The sequence below is a fragment of the Chironomus tepperi genome, unplaced genomic scaffold, assembly GCF_022539635.2.
Source record: "Chironomus tepperi strain 1889 unplaced genomic scaffold, CSIRO-AGI_Ctep_v1 contig_217, whole genome shotgun sequence".
NCBI lineage: Eukaryota > Metazoa > Arthropoda > Insecta > Diptera > Chironomidae > Chironomus > Chironomus tepperi.
Window position 1 is genome coordinate 2,052,743 of NW_027226339.1, and position 21,587 is coordinate 2,074,329.

Consider the following 21,587-nt stretch of genomic DNA (forward strand, 5'->3'; position numbering starts at 1 on the left):
AATCGAATCCACGTACAAACAACAGAGTGACACAGATATCAGATCAGTTGCCTTACTACTCAGCCACAGAAGTTTTACTCTCGCACCAGCAGATTTGCTTATGAATGGATCGATATCCCAGATGTGCCCGATATCTCGGACACTACAAAGTCTTATTGTAAGGACATCTAGGATACATGTAAGTCTGTCAACTGACTACAATTATCCTCACCGCAATTAATCTCTGATTCATAGATATTCCGCATACAAATGTTAATCCATACAATGTTGCGTTTAGGAATGTAAACATCTTCACATAATACCATTCAATATTGCAATTTGAGATGATTTACAATGTTGAATAACGATGAATAATAGAAGAAGTGAACGAGTAACATGGATGAGCAAAGGTTGTACGTTATTACTGAATTGACTGTAAACGGTTTTGCTGCACAAAAAAAAATCAGAAACTGAAAGTGTGCACAATCAATTTTTTTTCCCATTGTGTCGATGATGCATCCGAAAAAAAAGAGGGAGATTGAAGGTGGATATTTGCTGATGGTAAATTATGCAAAAAATTTTGCAGGCAATATGAAAAGTAGAAATGTAAAGTAATTCAGCATCACGATTTTTAGCGAAAGTTTTTCTCTCCTTTGTTGTGGCTATAGCTTTATTCTGAATTTTTCGAGTACTTAAAAACTTACAAAAAAGGGCATCGAATGAAGTTGAGTAATCTGTGACAAAAATCGCAATAAGGTAGTAAGCATGGAGCATAGAAAGAAAAATACAACGACGGGGATACATTATGCATTTCATAAAGTACAAAATTAAACAGCTCTATCGTATCAAATGCATCTTAATGTCGACCTATGTTGTGAACGCTTGTAAAACATAAAAAATATTAGCATTCCCAACTAATTTACATAAAAAAAAGAGTTACAAACAATTTCACAGTCAACCAAATCTTCAAAGTCATACAACAATAAAGGTTATGTATGGCATTGCCTGCCTCATAAAGTAATAAATGAATGAATATTAGCGTGTGTATTTTCTTCTTTCGCTTATAACATATGATCTTGTGTACACAATGTAAATATGTATGTTTTATGCGGCGCATTAAACTACCGCAACAGATTAGTATAAAGTAATTTATCAAATGAGGCTCTTTATTGAATACTTTCCGTTTCATTATTTTTCCTCTTCTTCATCTCGTTTTTTAATGACCATCCAGTAGTTATAACAACTTAACATCTTTTTTCTCGCTTACTTTTCTTCTAATGTATTGTATTATTTACTATATCATTAAATAGCAATTCGATTTTATGACATTAGTTATTTATTTGACTTGATGCTAGTTAAGACTTGATGTTCATTTAATTCTGCAACGATTATATGAATGATTTGCTACTTGTTGAGCTACTTAAAAGCATATTTTTTGATGAATTAAAATAAATCTTACGATTTTGCAAATCCAGATGGTTTTAAGACAATTAACCTCGATAAATCCATTTATTTGCTTTGCCTACTTGTTGATGCCAGTTATAATCCTATAAATAAACACTTAATTCAATTAATTACAATTAAAATAGTAATTTACAGACCTGATTTCAATGAAAATGTAAACAAAAATAAAATCATAAAAAAATTTAAAATCCAAAAAGCCGTTAAAATTGTTTTAAGCACTTCCCACCTAAAGACCATGACAAAAGATAATCGAATAATACCGATAAATTCTTAAACCTTCATGCTTCACATATAATCAATTGTCAGCTCATAAAATGCATTGCAAAATTAAGAATGAATGACTTTAAAGCTTCTCCTTGATCCCCATAATAGCTGGAAATCTTTTGTAGCTTATCCACTTGTACAGCATGTCATACTTGAATTTTTCTCATCCTGTGTGATGCGATGATGAAAGAAGAAATCTTTGCATCTACTTATCTTCCATAATAGTTGGATATAATGCAACATCGCGATCGTGGTACATGTGCTGTGTCGTGCTGAGTGTGCACTTTTAATCAAAAAAACTTTATTTCTATAATGAAATCGAGTGTCATAAAAATTAATTAAAATTATGAGTCTTGTAATACAATGGAACATATGAGCATATTACGAGTACACAATACCTAAAAAAATATGAAATGCCTACTTTTATAAGGAAAGATTCAATCTTGAACAATAGCATGAATTATTATGTAGTTTGATTTGATTGGATGGTTGGATCTTTATGCTGCAATTATGTTTACAGCATCGATGTGAAAGAAGATCTTTTATCCATATTTAATCTGTCATACCTTGATCATATCTGTACATACACATATGTGTGACGTCATTGCGCAATTTTATGTTTTAATACTGAATATTATATAATTAATTTACATCTTCTTTTCTTTCCCTTTCTTCTAGGTTCGTGATTTAGTTGAAAAGTGCACATGTCCATCACAATTTCCAATGATACGTGTATCGGAGGGAAAATATAGAATTGGTGATACAAAAGTGCTGATTTTCGTACGAGTAAGTAAAAATAAAATTACGATGTGTACTCAATAAGTACATAATAAATGATTTATGAATTGTATGGAAAGTAGCATAAATAAATTTTATGCTCAAAGGCTAAAAGATCATCGTTTAAAGGAGGAGAAGTAAAGAAAAACCTTTATTTATTTATGGCAAAAAGAAAATTATTTAAAGACACAAATCGGTGATGTTTTTATGGGGAAATTGGTGGGGAAGTGGTTGGGGATGGAAGGTTTGTGACGCATTTTTAAGGCAGGAATCCAAAAAATTTAATAAAATTGAGAATTTCTATTGATTTTCAATAATTTTCAAATGTTTGAAATTTAACGGCAATTTAAGTTTCAAATTTTGTAAAGGGGTACTCAACTAAGAATCTAAACAATGATTTTCAACGATTTTCAAATATTTGAACTGTAACGGATATTTTAGTTTCTAAATTTTCCAAAAGGGTACTCAACTACGAATGTCAACAATTCTTTGAAATTTTAATAAATTTGCATTTTTGAAGGGAATAAAATAGAAGTTCAGGCAATAATTCAGTCAAATTGACGATTTCAATTGAGTTTAAACGATTTTTAAATGTGTGAATTTAAACGATCATTTCAGTTTCAAATTTTCCAAAGGGAACGCAACAATGTTTAGAAACAATTTTTCTTTAAATTTCAATAAATTTGCCATTTTAAAGTCAATTGAATAGATTATAGACATCATCTCCATACCATTAACAACTCTGCACATCCAACAATCCATAACTCCAACCACTTGACAGTCAAATTAATCCTAACAGTCAATTCAATCGCAACACCTCATTTACTATTCAAAATTGCGCTAAAAACAAGCAAAAATGAATTGAATATTTTTTTCTATAGATAATTACGGTGCGATATTGGTCAGCATGAGCTTCATATCGCTTCCATTGTTTCACAAACTAATTTCCATTGAAAAATTGCTCTTTCTCCTTATTCCTGGCTACGTTTCAACGACGGAGATCGAAAGTGAAGTTGTATATCAATTGTATTAATGTAATGAGTCCTCTGAAGAATGTTGGAGCCTCCGCTTTATGTTGTCGTGCACATTTAATTCCATTTATGTTCTTATCGACTTTATAACGATCGCTGACAAAGAAAAGTGCAAGAAAAAAAAAGCTCTCTTTTGAGGGCGATTTCTTATAAAGGTTAAATTTACCATAATTTTCTACACGAATTTCAATTAGTAGTTGGAGACACCTGGCAAATTCATGTCGCTCAGACATCTCCAACTACATATATAGAGACAGAATTTCCCTTTCTATTTACACCAATTTAATTGCCAATTGTATTATTACTTCTTTTATGTTGTGTGCAATATCTGTTGCTGCTGCTCATTTTGTGCCCATTTCTTTTAAATGCGAAAAAAAAATTTTCATCTCACTGTCTTCACTAATGAGCTATAAAGCATAAAAGACAGTTTTTTTTATCGGAATTTGAAATTTATTGGCGCTATAAGTGCCACATTCAAAAAGATTAAAGCTTCGATTTCATTGTCTTTTTACACATCGAGTATGCTGCATATTTTTTTAGTGCATTTTTGAGAAAAAAAGCGGCGCTTAATAACTTCACTTGGTTCGGTTGACTGGATGATGGACGAGATCTCGGCAACCAGACATCGTAGAAAGCTCTAGTTTGAAGCATTAGTTCAGTGCCATCAAGTTATTCCAGTATCAATTAGTTTGGAAGGTCAAATCCATATATATCTACGTTAATTAATAATTTTTCAATTTACATACATAAAAAATTAAAGCGTTGCTTTAAAAAAATCAAATTTCTAGAAACCGTTATAAAATTTAAATTCTAAAAACCGTTAAATGATAAAACTCTATAAAATTATGAAGGAAATGATTTGAAGCTAATTGGATCTAATTTTGTAACAAATTACTGATCACTGTGACAAAAATGCGCTAAAGTCACTCGATAAGCTCAAGTACTTTTGTAATTTTTTTGCTATATCTCGTTCATATGAAACATATTGGCATAAAATGTGTAGCTGGTTGAAAACCAGGTCTTTTCTTAATTAATTGCCGCTCTAGTAATTGGTAAAAAATATGTTGTCGGATAAATCGAAAAAGCGGCTCTATCACGCGTTAAATCTCTGCTTAGATTATTTTTTTTTCCTTGTGCCTTTATTTCTTTATGTCTGTTATGTTATTCTATTAGTCAATTATGTAATTTTACATTCCGATACGATAGTCTATCGGTCGCTGTTTTTAAATGCTTGTGTGCAGTATTAGAATTGGGAGTGATGAAAAATTTCAATTATGTAAATTAATGGCACTTTAACACGAGAATGAGCTGACGAGAGAAAACAAGATATTATTAAATAAGCAGATATTTGCACGTACTTTTTAAATCTTCAGCTACTTTGTTGAAACCTTTCAAAATGTGAAATTGAATAGCTATGAAGTTTTGTTGCGGCAAATGATTTGCAAATGAGTTTGAGCTACTTTGTAATGAAAATAGACTTTTTAAATTCAATATATTTTTGTTTTCAACTGTTTAAGGTAACTGCGATTTAAATTTGAATCAACGATTTTAGAAAATAAATTTATGATTTTTAAGAACTTTGAAATTTATCAAATTTTTTGATTTTGGAGATTTTACAAAAATTTGATTTTGAAAATTCAACAAAAATTTTGATTTTGAAAATTTAACAAAAATTTGATTTTGAAAATTCAAGAAAAATTTGATTTTGAAAATTTAACAAAAATTTGATTTTGAAAATTTGACAAAAATTTGATTTTGAAAATTTAACAACAATTTGATTTTGAAAATTCAAGAAAATTTTGATTTTGAAAATTTAACAACAATTTGATTTTGAAAATTTAACACAAATTTGATTTTGAAAATTGAACAAAAATTTAATTTTGAAAATTTAACAAAATTTTGATTTTGAAAATTTAACAACAATTTGATTTTGAAAATTCAAGAAAATTTTGATTTTGAAAATTTAACAACAATTTGATTTTGAAAATTTAACAACAATTTGATTTTGAAAACTTAACAAAGATTTAATTTTGAAAATTCAAATTTAAAAATTTAAAACAAATTTCTTTTTCCGAATTTTTCAAGTCTCTTTAAATTGAATTAAAATTAACAGCAGTAGACTTCACTACAAATTTCTGCAGAGACCACATACAGTCCAACAAGCAACAGCAAAAACAAAACAAAGTTCCATATCGATCTTGTTTTACAAATCATTTGCATCATGTCATACACTTTTTTAGATTCTGAACAAAAGATTCAAATTGCATAACGTTCTCGAAAAAAGTATTTTTTTTCAAGATGAAAGCTTAATGTTGGCATTGTTTACTAAACGAGTACTCAATACAGTTTTTCTTGCAATTTAGTTCAAAGTAGTTTTCGATTATTTTTGAATTGAGCATATAGATCAAAAAATTTTTGTATTTATTTAACAACAAGAGAAACTTTTTTTCATATTTTTATAACATGCAGTTTAAAGCAATCGATTGCAAACATGTCGAGATGATTCAATTGAGGCTTAAGGGCGCCAAACTATCGAGAATATATAGATTTTTATTTATTTATTTTCTAAGCATTATTCCTTATTTGGACTTAATAATAAGTATCTATTGCATTATTATTACTAATACCTTTTGTTATTCCACATTTTACTTTACTTTATATTCTTTCTTTCTATGAGTTAGGTTAAGTTTGACTCATACTTCAATAATAGATTTTAATGAATTTCATTACTTAAACATATGTCTTTAGAGTGTGCCAATGGCTAACTTGTTGACCTTATTTGGGATTTTTCTAGAAGAAATTAGCAACATGAATGACAAAGTTGAAAATGCAAAATTACGCGGAACTTCCAGGTGGAAGGGGGTTATACGGTAGTCAAAAAGAGTAAGAATAGTCCATTGGCTCACCCAAAAGTCACTATATTTTGAAATTTGAATTAATTTACTTATATTTTATCTTCATGATGTTTAAATTAGAACACTAAACTTCCAGGTGGAAGAGGGGTCGGATGGTAGTCAAACTGATAAAAATGGCCCATCGGCTCACCCAAAAGTCACTAAATTTTGAAACTTTATTTATTTACTTATGATTTTTTATGGTCATGATGTCTATTTATTTATGGTAAAATGCAGTATCTCGGGAAAATGTCTATAATTGTATGAAGAATGCTTCAAAAACCTTCCTTGAAAGTGGATTTAAAGAAAACGAGCGGAGGAAAATTGTTTACTTTTCATACAGTAACGACGACTAACCTTTAAAAATAACAACAACAAAAAAACTAGATTTTAAATCAAATTCGTTCTGCCGTCAAAAGCATTGAAAATGCCTTATTAAGTATACACTTATGAACAAGAGAAATTTCATCTTCTTTTTACAGATTTTACGCTCTCACGTAATGGTCCGTGTCGGTGGTGGCTGGGACACGTTGTCACATTATTTAGATAAGCATGATCCATGCCGTTGTAAGGCACAACATCGTTCATCAACTGCAGCAAAATTATTTACTCGCACAAATCAACAGAATGGTATTGAATTGCATAAAGCACAAGTTGTGTACGATAGGTGAGTCACATGTTTATGCTTAAATTGGACAATAGAATTACAAAACAGAAGTACAGAGACTTTGAAAAAGATTAGCATGAATAACTTGCGTAAAAAATGTTAATACGAAACTAATTGATTGCACAAAGAAGCTTAATCGGCAGTTCATTTTATTTTGCATTAATTCCGTCATATTTATTTCTCTTTCTTTTTCTTATACCCTACGTACAACTTGCCATTGAACGATAAAATAACTTATTTTGAATTTGCTGTGCACACGCGAAACTAAAAATTGAATGATAAAATGTCGCAATTAAAAGCTTAAATTGACAGAAATGCAAAAATACAATTTGAATGAAATTAGGAGCGAAAACAAATTAACTGAAACAAATTAATAACATTATTATTGCTTTATTTGTCATTTGTTCATTATTTTGCTTTGTGTTCATGCTCAACTAGCTGAAAAGCTACTGAAAGAAACTTAAAAGCAATTTTATACAGCGCAATTTGAATAAAATTCGTTTTTTAGATTTTAACGGATTTTTTCAATTTGAAAATTTCATCTGAAAGGCAAAAATTGTGAAAATATTTTGCGTAGTTTCTCCCCTGTTAGTTTTTTTAATTTGTGCAAGAAAATTTGTTTAAAATTCAGTTTTTACATTAAATAATTCAAAAGTTAAGCTTTAAATGAGCTACAATCGAAGTAAGCTCTAAATAACTAGTAATCCAGTCAAAGCAGCTACTCAATTGCATTAATAAATCAGCTAAAATTCCATTTGTGATATTTGTGATCTTTATCTCCTAATAATTTCTGAACAAAAACTATTTCTCGTTCCCTTATCGGGATTACATTTATGACATGTGCAATTTAAATATCGATGTAATAAATGCACTCGTATATAAATATTTGACGCAATTCATTAATTTATATTATATATTTCATTTAAAAGATCTCCACCAGCATCGCGTAAATTTTCAACTGGAAATGCAGGAAATGTACAACAACCAAACAGTCATTTATCATCAACAACAACACGCAATACCAGAAGTCGAAGCAGAAGTCCTGCAGTTCGCAAGACATCAACAACTGTTGAGCCAAATCAAGTAAGTTGTATCCTTTAAAAGTAATTTTTGATTGAGATCTCATGTTTAATATTTTAATTAGGAAAAAACTCATTTGATGGCATCGCCAAGCGTGCAACGTCGTTCCATATCACCAAGCCCAAAACGTGTGATTGATATGAAGAGGAAACAAAATTCATTAGAAATGCCAGTATCAAATATACAAACACATATTTCGTCTGTTCAAATTCCTATGTCACAATGTGATGCTGAATCTATAAATAATAGTAATTTAATAAGTGAAATAAAAGCTGTTAATGAAAACGTATCGAATGGTGCAACACCAAATGATGGTGCCAATAAATATGAAAATGTCAGTGATAATGGAAGTGAAATTAGTGATGAAGGGTATCGTTCACTTGGTCTAATTCAATCAAATAATCCAAAAAGAATATCATTACATAGTCAGGCATCGAATGAGGACGCAGATACAAATGGTAAGATTTGAAATGAATAAATTTTAACTAACGATAATAAAACCAAAAATATCATATGACATAGGCCGTCTAGACCGAAATTCGCCTGATATGACAACAACAGCTAGTGAAGAGACAACAATCAGTGAAATTAAAGTTGAATCACCAATATCAGATGATGTAATTGATCCAGTCAAAGAGATGGAAACAAAGTTTGCTAAATGTGGTATAAGCATGAATGATGATGAAATTAGTGTAGATATTGCATCCGCAACAGGCTTAAGAAAGACGGGATTCTCTGAGGTATTGTACGAAGATAATCCAATTATTGCCGCACGAAAAGCAGCTTCCAAAATTCCCAAATCTCCAATGCTTACAAGACGAAAGAGCATGGATAATTGTAGTACGATTCCATCAAGAAATGAAGATACAAATTCGTTACGGAAAATTCCAGCGTATCGATCAGTACGAAAATCACAACAGCAGCAACAACAAACATCGCAAAAAGAGAAGATTCCGACAAAAGAAAATACATGGAGCGGAAGATCATCTGTATCGCCAACAAATCAAAATAAGAAACGTCCAGCCTTAACAGCTGACACGTTTAAATCACCTACCAGAACTGCATCACTTACAAGAAATACGCCAACAAGATCATCACAGCAATTGGATGGAAGAGCACGCCAACGTTCATCCACCAGAGCGTCATCTGTCAACACATCACCGAATAAATCAAACAACATTAATAATAACATACAGTCACAACTTGCTCAACAATTACTTGATGCTGCGGGCAAGGCAAAGAATGATGCACAAATATTAGGAAAGATTAAGCAAATCTTAAGCGATTATGCATCCAAAAATAAAGTTAATGGTGAATTTGATGATTTTACAACAACGTGGGTCAATAATAACGGAAGTTTGGATACAACAGATGCTGTAAGCATGAACAATAACGGTTCACCAATTAAATCGCAATCAAAACGAAGTTCAAGTGTGTCAACATCATCTGACAGTAATCCAACAATTTCATCCCGCGAAATGCCGACAGTGGTCATCTCGCCTCGTCGTGTTGATAAAGGATTATCAAGAATACCAGCTCCAATTCGTAGCAATACTGGCCTATATTGACCGAGGTCTTCATCAGTAGTTCATTATGGTACTAACCGATAATTCTAGATGACAGCATTTAAACTTTTTTAATTCTTTAAGAATATCATTAAATTATAGTTTCTAAAGGTGAGTATTAAGTCTCTATCAAATTCCCATTCTTTCATCAAATTAATCCATTATGACAGTCGCAAATCTTAAGAATTGGTAAAGATGAAATAAAGTCTTTGTTGAAGCACAAAAAAATATTCAATGGCAGTGCCAACAACGAGTTAAAACCACATTTATACACAGATTATATTCAATAAGAATTCCAATCTCGTATTTGCTTGCTATAGCACAGAGAACTCAATTAAGTCGAGATAAAAATCGACAACTAAGTTAGTGTATTGATAAATAATTTACTCCACAAGTGAAACAATCTACACGGGAGACTGTGTCGTTATTAATCTCAATTAATTGACTATATAGTGTGACTAAATTATGTTACCATTGTCTCGATTTATGGCTCAATTGACTACTCGAGCTAATGGGTGTAGCAAGTTTTTTTTTGTTGCTGCCTCTCTCTACCTCACTTAATTTTACTTTTAAGTTTTTTACTTCTCATTTCATTCATAAAATCAGACCTTAATGTGCTCCGATGAGATCTTAATGTGCCTTTTTCGCATGACTTTGAATCTGTTCTTTATGATATCCGCACACCTTTACTGTCTTTAATCAAAAATATATTGATTTTGTGAAAGGGAAAATGGATTAATTAAGAATTGGACGATCAGTCAATAATGGAATGATTTGTTGCTATACTTGAAATCTTAAGAATTATCCCAAAATTTAATTGAGATTTTTAACGATTTTCCAAAATTTAAATTTCGAAAGCTTTTTGAACTCAAATTTTAACGACTCTCCAAAACTTAAATTGCGAAAACTTTTTGAACTCAAATTTTAACGATTTTCCGAAATTCAAATTTTGAAAGCTTTTTGAACTCAAATTTTAACGGCTTTCCAAAACTCAAATTGCGAAAACTTTTTGAACTCAAATTTTGCGATTTTCCAAAATTCAAATTTTGAAAGGTTCTTGAACTCAAATTCTAACAAATTTCAAAAAGTCAAATTTTGACATAATGATTTTCCAAAATTCAAATTTCAACAGCTTTTTGCACTCAAATGTTTGCGACTTTCTAAAATTCAAATCACAACAAACTCAAATTTTAACGATTTTCCAAAATTTAAATTTCGAAAGCTTTTTGAACTCAAATTTTAACGATTTTCCAAAATTCAAATTTCGAAAGCTTTTTAAACCTAAATTTTAACGATTTTCTAAGATTCAAATTTCGAAAGCTTTTTGAATTTAAATTCTAACGATTTTTTGAATTTTGAATTTTGAAAAACAAACAATTTTTTCTAGCCTTAAAATCAAAAGTTATATTCCCAAGTTTCCAAGTCTATAAAAATTCACTTGCCAATAAATATATTTCACTTTCATGCCTACGCATGCATAGTCAAAGTAATTAATTTTTTCCGTTCTCATTTTTCTTCTTTTCATTCTTTTCACATTACAGATTATGCGAATGAAAATAAAAGCTTTTCCAATTTACAATGTCAAAAAATAAGAAGAAGGAAGAAGAAGGTGAGAGATTTATTACAAGCAACTCATCAACGACAGCATCAACTACGACTTTTAGTTATCTCTATAAATATTGCATTTAAACGTACGAAAACAACATGAAATGAAAAGTACAGATACACGACAGCATCAACATTTCTCAAAAAAAAAAAGCACAGAGATAATAATTATAAAAATTGCGACGTGCGTATACATATGTGCTGCATGTCTCAAGAAAGAAGTGCAGTTAAGTGAGTGATAAAATGGCATAATAGTATATGACATAATTCTTTCCGTTTGCTTCATGAGAAACTGTCTGTCTGATCATGAAAATAAAAATCGAAAACTGGTAATATTGCCCACTGAAAATGGAATGGATGATCATTAATCTCATGCGTATAAGTACATCTATAAAACATGTGCAAACCCATAAATGATAAGAAGTAAAAGAACTGTAATTAATTAGACTCATGTTGATTCATTCGCAAATTCAAATTTCCTTAATGTAAAGCACACAAAAGAATCGCCATAACAGGTACGAAAGACATCGATGGACGCATGAGAAGCGAAACTGCTGCTATTTTTGTATAATGAATGAATAACAGCCAATTTGTCAACTAAATGTTATAGCAATTTGTTTGTTTCATATAGACTAGATAAGTTCCGAAGGTTATCGGAAGTTTCCCATTAAGTTGTTTAATTCGATTAAAGATATATAAATTTTCTACTAGGTATGGTAAGTTTATTATGATGATGAATAAGAAATGATTATATTGGTTGTGTATAGATAGAAATGAAGCAAAATTTAGATAGCTTTTTTATTATAAAGACGATTAGTATGGGAAAGTGAGGTTAGGTTGTTGAGTTGGGTCTGTTGGCACATTCTGCAATTGTTGCGTCGAGCCTATTGGCACACTCTGTAACTGTTAAGTCGAGCCTATTAGCACACTCTGCAACTGTTGAGTTGGGTCTATTGACGCACTCTGTAACTGTTGAGGCGAGCCTATTGGCACACTCTATAACTGTCGAGTTGGTCAATAGACATTGGCACACTCTATTACTATTGAGTTGGGTCTGTTGGCACACTCTGAAACTGTTGAGTCGAGTCTGTTGGTCCACTCTCAACAAGCTTAAAAACCTCATTTTCCCAGATTATGAAATGAAAATTAGAAGATTGAACTGAATTGAGTGCTTTCCACTTTCTGTTGCACTGAAAGTTTTAATAGTTTTTGTTAGGGGTGTATTCTGATATTTAAGGGGGAAGGGGATACTCTAAAGGGGGAGATTAGCAAGTGATTGAAATTTAAATTGGGGTCCATTTGTTAGGTATAGCCTCGATCAGTGGTAGACAACCTGTGTGCCGCGGTACACTGGTAGTGCATGTCTTGTTGGGCTTTAGTTGTGGCTTACCAGCAAGTTGTACCACGTGGCAGGCAACGTTTTGTTCCATGGCACATCATGATGTTGCCTGTAACGAAACCGAACACGGCAAAAGGTCCATAGAATTTCTAAGGATATTCGACGGCACACTAGAATGCCGTAGCACACATGCCCACCATTACCCTAAGGTATACCTACCAAATGACTCCCAGAATACACCCCTGACTGTTAATCCAATATCAATAATTAGTTTGGTGCTTTTTTCATATTTAATTGATGACTATAGAATATTTAAGAAGGAGTAGATACAAGCAAAAGAATATGTACTGATTTTATCAAGATTAAAATGACATTTTGGAGCTTCGATAGAATATTCAAAAAAAAAAAATTAAATGAAAATAAGTTGACATTATTAATAAATCTCTCTTCCATATTGAGAACCGTACACGCATATATATCCTATGTATGTTGATTAATTTAGTGGCTTATATATAGCATTTCTTAAATTAGTTTCATATAATCAAAATTGAGAATATTTGCTTAGATAATAAATAAATGAAAAAATCAAAGGATGAGAACTTATCCTGGAGAACTTGAATAGCACAAGTCGGTTGATCGATCCGAAATTTGGCAGTTGACCTACTTGATTTTGGTACGATACCGAATTCGACATCAAGTAAGATTTCGATGTGTTTCTTACTTGAATACGACATCGCTCTGACATGAGGCCAACGTCGCTCTGACTAAAGCCAACGTTGCTCTAACTTGATGTCGGATTCAGTACTTTACCAAAGTCAATCCGGTCTGTTGCCAGAATTTGGATCGATTGACCGATTTTTGCTATTTGAAAAAAAAATCAAAGGTAAACTGATTGTGAAAATTTAATGAATTTTCTCTGAAAATCATTCAAATTTTAACGAACCTTACAAAAAAATTATAACAAAAAAAATAAAAAACTAAATCAGGATTATGAAAATAATGCCGTTTTGTAGTTAGTGATGTTAGGATTAAAACAGTATATATCCCAATTTATGATTAAAAAAACATTTTATAATTTGATTTAAATTTTTAATTTCTATAAGTCAGAGTTGAATGTTTAAGAGATAAAAATGTAAGCATTACTGACGGATGTAGCCTTATTCAAAGAACCTATGAATGCTTATTATAGTAATATATATTTTTTGATATAAAAAAAAGTAACAGATGACAAAAAATTTAAAAAATATTGTAGAATTGTGTAATCAATTTTTTTAGAAATAGACATTTTAGAACAGAAAATCCTCTCAATTTTTCTAATCTCTCTACAAACTTTTCAATCTTCAAAGAAAACCTTTTTAAAAACTCTAAACCTAACATAGAATTATAAATCGAGGAAATCAAGTTTGAATGTTTTTGATGCAATATAAATTTTGATTATTCCAAATTTAAAATTAGCTCTAGATACACTTTTAGGATTTTTGATAGATTTTTGTTACAACTTTTCTAGGAATTTTTGCATTGACTGATGGATTGAGTAGTTAGTTTGTCTTTAGAAATATTCGATTAATATTTAACGGTTATTAAGAATTTGAATGTTAAAATATTGCAATGTTTGCTTCATCTATTGCTAAGATGCAAAATTTAATCAAAATATGCTAAAATTTACCTTAAAATATTTAAAGATTCAAATATCTAACGCAAAGCTTTCAGCATCAAAAGATGCAAAGCTTCAGCGTCAAAAGATGCAAAGCTTCATTGTTAAAAGATGCAAAGCTTTTAGCATCAAAAGACGAAAAGCTTAACTTTCAAAAGACGCAAAGCTTTCAAAATTAAAAGATGCAAAATTTCAAATTCTCAAAAACCGTTAAATTTTTATAAACAAAAATAAGCAGAAAAGTGTCCAACATTCTGGTGCTTAGTACCTAGTTGAAATTGAGACTGATTTGTACCCGAAAACTAGATGTTATACAGCATAGGAAAAGTTAGAAATTAAATTCTGTCAAAAGTAAAGATTTGCGTCAAAAACATTCGAATTTCATATTTCTTCATTTTAAAATAAAACAACTCAAAGCTCTTCCTTCTGTTATTATGATAATTATTCACCTTATTATTAATTCAAGAATGTATACTAATTAATTTTACACTTTAAGTTTCAAATTTGTTATGATTAGTGCAATTTTTTTTTAAATTTTTAATTAACCTAACCCCAAACATTACTCATTCTTCTATAATTTTAATTCAGAATTTATAAGTTTTTGTAAGCAATAAAAGATTAAATGCTAACAATTATAAACCTTTTTCCTCTTGATGCTTTAAAAAAGAATGGAATTTTAAATTCAAACCATGTAAAACTGACGAAGAAGTAAAAGGCAAAAAAAATTGTCAAAAGAACGTTTAATAAATAAAGGAATGAAATATTTCTAGAAAAAAAGACACAGTATTCTTTGTATTCATTAGTTTGCCTTTGTTTTGATTTTAATTTTCAGCACAATTGAGATAATTAGCAGCGTAAAAGTTCGATGACATCTGTAAATTTGCATTTTATATTTCCGGTTGAGTAATGAACTTTCTGGTAAGTTAAGAAGCTCAGTCCACCACAGTGGTGGGTAACCTTTGTGCCGTGACACTCTAGTGTGCCGTGACACTCTAGTGTGCCGTGACACTCTAGTGTGCCGTGACACTCTAGTGTGCCGTGACACTCTAACGTGTCGTCTAAAATGTTTGGAAATACCATAAACCCTGTGTCATGTGCGTTTTCGATCGAGGTTCACCATCAAGGTGTGCGACGAAAATTAAATGGTTGCTCATCACTAGATTCTAGAGTTTGCTGTACTTTGGATGTCCAAAAGTTAAAAAGACGTCTATACTCAACATTAGACTCCAAGAATCAGAGGAGTTCGAACTTCAATATTTCATTGGTCAACAAAATCAAGTAAAGTCTGGAATTCAAAAGACATTGACTCCACAATAGTGTCCTGCCACTTCCAACTCATTTGTCCTTGACAATGAAAGTAAATCCAATTTTTCTTGAACTTAAAAATTATCTGTTAAAAAGCTGTAAACAACAACATAAACAAATTTCTGCTTGAAAAATTTTATTTGACAACAAAAGAGACGACTTTTTTCAAGGTCTTTTAAGTTTCAGCCTTGCCATATTTGGACACATCAAAAAAACTTCAGTATGCTTCTCAATACTTTTTTTGACACTCATTGTATTTTTTTTCCACTAAATACACATATGCGCAAAATATATACTTCATAGCCGGCGGGCATAAATTTTAAAATGTTTTTTTTTTTTTGTATTTTCGGAAGTTCTTCTTGGTCATAAAAAGCCGGTGAGTTGGAACGCTTGATTGTTGACAATTGCTTAATATCGCGCTGAGAATTTGATGATTTTTTACTCTTTTTTATAGTAAATAAATTGCATGGCGCCATAGCCTTTACAGTTCTTTTTGTCTCAAATTAAGAATCGTGTGATGTGTGTATAACCCACTTCTGTCTTTTCCACTTTAATAGAGAATATATTGTGCAATTACATAGTTGGCATAAAAGTCATGCTTGAAGATATCCGGATATTTGAGGTCAAAGCGCTTTTATGCTTTAATAGATTTTAAACGGCTTTTTGAAATTTGAATAAGTAATGAAATTCAAATTTTGAACTTCTGAGAATTTGAATTTATAAGAACCGTTAAAAATCAAATAACCTTATAATTGTCATCTGATCTTCTAAGTTTTACTTCACAGAAGCTCAAACTGCAGATAAATCGACATTTATCTATAAAAGCATGCACAAGATAGAATAAAATTCTTGTGGCAGCCTCCTATCGGCAATCGAATCACACATATGTGAAAATTGATGGAATAAATGCTTGCAATTGACAAACAATGAAATGTATTGAAATAGCATCATGTCAGCACTATATAAATGGCCATAAACAGTTACTTCCATAACATAGATATATGCAACACCTCTCGAAATGCTACATGACACATAAAATATTATACTTTACTTACATACATATCCGTTGCATCAATATATGTATACACATATTCCTTATTTGGAATTAATATAATATTGAAAAGATGAAGAAAAAAAAATAAGAAAGAGAGTCGGCAGTTGAACTTGAACTTATTGTGAATTCCTTTTATTTTCTTCCTCATTCACGTTATGTCCAAGTTTCATTCACATGATCATTCAGTGTATGAAGAAAAATCATGTTTATCATTGTTCATATGTGATTTATACTATTTGTATCGCATTGATGGCTAATTGCTTTCATTTACATGTCTTCTGCGCCATAGAATGTCAATGAATCGTGTTTTAATGAGGATGAATGTTTTCTTTGCTGATTATATCTGGAAGAACATTTGATTGAAGTTCGAAAAATCTTGATTTTAGTTGAAATTTTGTTTTGTAGGTTGATGATTTGATGAATGTTGGTTCTAGTTCTTCATTTGTCATGTTTTGATCTTAGAAACTTTCTTAGAATGTGATTTGACAAAATTCTGAAGTTTTGAATAAAAATCAAGAAATTCTGGTATTCTGCAAAAAGATCCAGAAACATACACAAAAAGACATTAACATATTTAAATGTTGTAATCTCAGAAATTACTTACTGTAAGTGGCTTCTTCAATGATTGAACCAGCTTCGAAATAGACAGATAACTCCAATTTTATCAAATTTCACTAAAATAAATCAATTTTTACATTGTTTTTATGGCTAAAGGGTCAAAAACTATGAATTTGTCGAATTCAGCGAAAAATGCTACGAATTTACATAAATTTGAATTAAAATTTCCTTGACCGTTAAAAAATCGCCAATTAAGCAATCAATTTCAATCACCTCCGGTTCCATGAATAAGCACAAAAAGATCAAATCACCAATATTTCACATAATTTCTGCGAATTAAACAATAATTTTTCCTTCAACAATCACTGTCTTCTTCATCATTTCTTCCTTGAAATCCGATCAATGTCGATGAACTATTGACTATGAATATTAAAAGCTAGGGAGCTAATCAAATAACACTTCCTCAATATATGCCTTAAAAGGACATTTTTATATTTAATTTACGACGGATTATTCATTACGCAATTCATTGACATTTCTGCAACGTCAGGAAATTAAATCTGGTCAATTTTCCATAAATGGAAGTTTTATTCTTTTCTATTAAATCCAATCATATTAAGAAATCAGGAAGTTAATGATAATAGTTCTAAGTGGTTAAAAATTATATCAAAATATAACATTGAGGAAATAGAATCGAAAGACATTGAACTGACTTTAAGCCTAAAGAATTTTATGTATTTTTATATGCTAATACTCACGATTAGAGTTCAAGTTCAGCGCACGCTTTTACTCATATTGTGTTAAAAAATAAAATTCTTTTATTAGTTTCGTCCATGAGGCTATCCATAAAAGGCTTTTGGACATAACAAAACAATTTGAATAATTTTTGGTATTTCATTGTTGACTGTACCTTGCATTATGGAAATTGGATGTGAATTTATCGCGAATTAAAATTAAAATTAGCTTTTAAGGACAGCATAGTGGAATTAACCATCCATATGATGCATACTGATGAAGTCATCAATTTTGTCAAAAGACATAAATTTTCCGGAATAATCCATTAAAATGAGTGAAATGCACTGCATATTCAAGATCACCGCTCCTTCCTCATTTTTATTTTTTTATATCCATAAATAGTAAATCCCTTCCAGTCATTTCATGATGTATCAATCACTCATCTGATTTTATTATGATACATGTGCTTTTGTCAAAAGGTGAATGAAAGATCAAAAATGCGGACATTAAGTTTAATTTTCATTGATGTTGGCAATGACGTTACATTGATCCTTTCATAAAAATTAATAACAATTTAACATGATATCACTAATTATTAATCCTTCTTGGGTGATGATTTCATTATTTCTTCAGTCTATAAATAATGTTTTATTATAGAAATTCCAGACCATTTATAGAAGATGTGTAAATTTAATTTATGTAGATTTTGCTGTCATTGAGGCTTTGAATATTAAATTAATTGTAATTTAATGTAATTTTAAATATGAAAGGAATTTGCAACGCATTAAAAATATTAAATTTCAAAATGATTAACTGAACTTATCCTTTTTCGCTCAGTTCAAAAAATGTCATAACTGAACTTATCCCTTTCATTAAGTTATTTAAATTAAATCTGAAATCATCCTTTTTCGTTCAATTACATAATTCAGAAACTGAACTTTTTTTTCGTTCAGTTTTAAAAAATTGAAACTGAACTTATCTTTTTCGGTCAATTATAGAAATTAGAAACTGAATTTATCCATTTTTCGTTCAATTATAGAAGCTTGAAATTGAACTTATCCTTTTTTCGTTCAATTAAAGAATTTAGAAACTGGTCTTATCCTTATTTCGTTTGGTTTCAGAATTTAGAAACTAAACTCATCCTTTTTCATTAATTTATAGAAACTAGAAACTTAACTTATCCCTTTTTCGTCAAGTTTAAAAACTAAAAATTGAACTCATTATTTTTTCGTTAAGTTTTGGAAACTAAAAACTGAGCTTATCCTGTTTCGTTCAGTTATAGACATTTGAAACTAAACTTATCCTTTTTTGTTCATTTATAGAAATTAGAATCTGAACTTATCATTTAGATAAACCATTCATTTTTTGTTTAGTTATAAAAATTATAAACTGAACTTCTTGATTTTTCGTTCAATTAAAGAACTTAGAGACTGGACTTATCCTTATCCTTATTTCGTTCATTAAGTTTTAGAAACTAGAAATTAAACTTATCCTTTTTCAATCAATGAAATCGAATAAATTACAAAAAGAAGTCAACTTAAATCAATTAAATCGTAAATAAGCTTTAATTACAGTTAAATTTTGATGAAATCAGAAACAAATTAACAAAACAATTCATAAATCTCAATCAATATAGCATTTAAAAAAGATAAAATTTCTCTAATTACTAAATTGATGAATCAATACTTTAAAATGTTAATTATTATAGACAGATTTGATAGAATTGTTAAGTTAACCTTTAGTTCCTTGATGCTGTCATGTAGAAATTCATAAATATGAAATCTCATTTTATTTCTTTCCAGATAAAGATGTCAATAAATGCATCCTTAAGCAAACAAAAGCAGCAATCTCAATCAACGATAGCATTTAAAGTTAAAGAAAACTATTGAGACTTCATCATTATTCATCGATTAAGTGTCTGTCGATAAATGATCAAGATTGCAATGAAAAAAGCTTAAAAATTACTTCATTCAGGTAAACAACTCAAGATTATAATGCAGTTTACGTGATACAGTGCTGGTAGTTGGTAGTTCCAAGCTATCTGATGTCTACATGATTGTCAATCAAAAAACCAGAATTGATTGAAATTAATTAAACATAGACTATTACTGATAATTCATTAATCAAGTATCGACTATGAAATTAATGAATTGATAAAGCTTTTTTTTATATGATTTATATTCTCAATATATTTATTTTTTTTTCTATCTAAATATAGACACAAGATATATATTCCTTAAATAGTAAAGTGTAAGCAAGGTAATATTTCCTTGAAACATTAACAATACAAACAAAGCATAAATAAAAAAAAATAATATTGAAGTTTAAGGTGAAGATCATAGATCGTGTTTCAGTCAGTCATGATTTCATCATGTATGTATATCGATCACCAAGTAAACATTTAATTTTTTTGCGAATTTTTGGATAAAAATGACACTTTCAACTTCACTTTGATAGGCTGAGTAAGTGGCTGGGTGAAGCGCAAGATCTCAGCAATCAGACATCGTAGAGAGCTCTGATTTGAAGCATTAGATTAGCACCACCGAGTTACTTGATTATCCAATGGTTTGGTATCTTAGAGCTATGTTTATATGCTTTAATTAATGATTTTTCATTCATCCTTTTAAAAAATTCACGTGTTTTTAGCGATTTGAAACTTTGAATTTTTTTCAACCGTTAATTTTCAAAAAAGAATTTAACCGTTACTTATCAGCTCATTATCAAATGCTTGCTTATTTCAATTTTATTGTGCTTTTCAAATTCTGATCGTTGGGCAAACTTACTGGGCAATCTTGCTGGATCTTGTATTTAAGACCTGGAAGTGAACTGGATCTTACTGGATATTGTTTTTCAGGTCTGAAAGTGAACTGGATCTTACTGGATCTTGTTTTTAGGTCTGAAATTGACCTGGATCCAGGCCTGGATCTTACTGGATTTCATTATGACGATCGGGAACTGACTTATTAACCAATTACTTATTGCTGGGCTCAAATGCGCTTTAGTCCCTCGATCAATAACACGATGACTTTAAACAGTTTTTATAAATAAAAACACACTCGACATACACAAATATGTCATAAAAGGAAGAAGAAAAACTGTAAAGTTCTTTTTAACATCCCCATTTTCGTAAATATTTGCAATATGATGACTCATTTTTATCGCTGTGTTTTATTTTTAGAATGTTCTTTTAATTATTCACTACATATCTTGCGTATACGTTTCCTCTCCTTATTCAGCATCAGCTATATATCATGATTCTATACTCAGTCACTTTATGCCAATATGGAAAGTTGCCGTGTGCTCTACTTTTTCAGATGAAAAACATATATAAAATCAATGAAATTGCAACGGATTTTATGATACGCGATCATCGATCAAAATCAATATTATTACTTTTTCTATTGATATGTAATGTGATAACGTACGGAATAGTTTTATGACAATAATTAAAGTAAGTGCATTTTCATGTCATTTTAATTGATATTATGTATCATATTATGATCGATAGTTGTATAAGTTTATGATTGGAAATTAAATTTCAAACAAATCAATTCCAATTGCAATATTTCATAATTGAAGATTTTACATAGTTCTGTAGGAGTCACGATACACTACA

The 21,587-nt window shown here is 30.1% G+C and overlaps 1 protein-coding gene across 1 annotated transcript in view; it reads left to right on the forward strand.

Annotated features, from left to right (window-relative positions):
- pigs (pickled eggs) overlaps nt 1-15,096 on the forward strand; it is an 85,647-nt gene extending 70,551 nt beyond the window's left edge. Inside the window, exons 6-11 of the mRNA XM_070639916.1 lie at nt 2,386-2,493; nt 6,892-7,076; nt 8,006-8,159; nt 8,221-8,614; nt 8,679-9,832; nt 11,263-15,096. Coding sequence (XP_070496017.1) covers nt 2,386-2,493; nt 6,892-7,076; nt 8,006-8,159; nt 8,221-8,614; nt 8,679-9,724 — 1,887 coding nt within the window. The 3' untranslated portion in view covers nt 9,725-9,832; nt 11,263-15,096. The remainder of the gene's footprint in view (nt 1-2,385; nt 2,494-6,891; nt 7,077-8,005; nt 8,160-8,220; nt 8,615-8,678; nt 9,833-11,262) is intronic.
- The last annotated feature ends 6,491 nt before the right edge of the window (nt 15,097-21,587 follow it).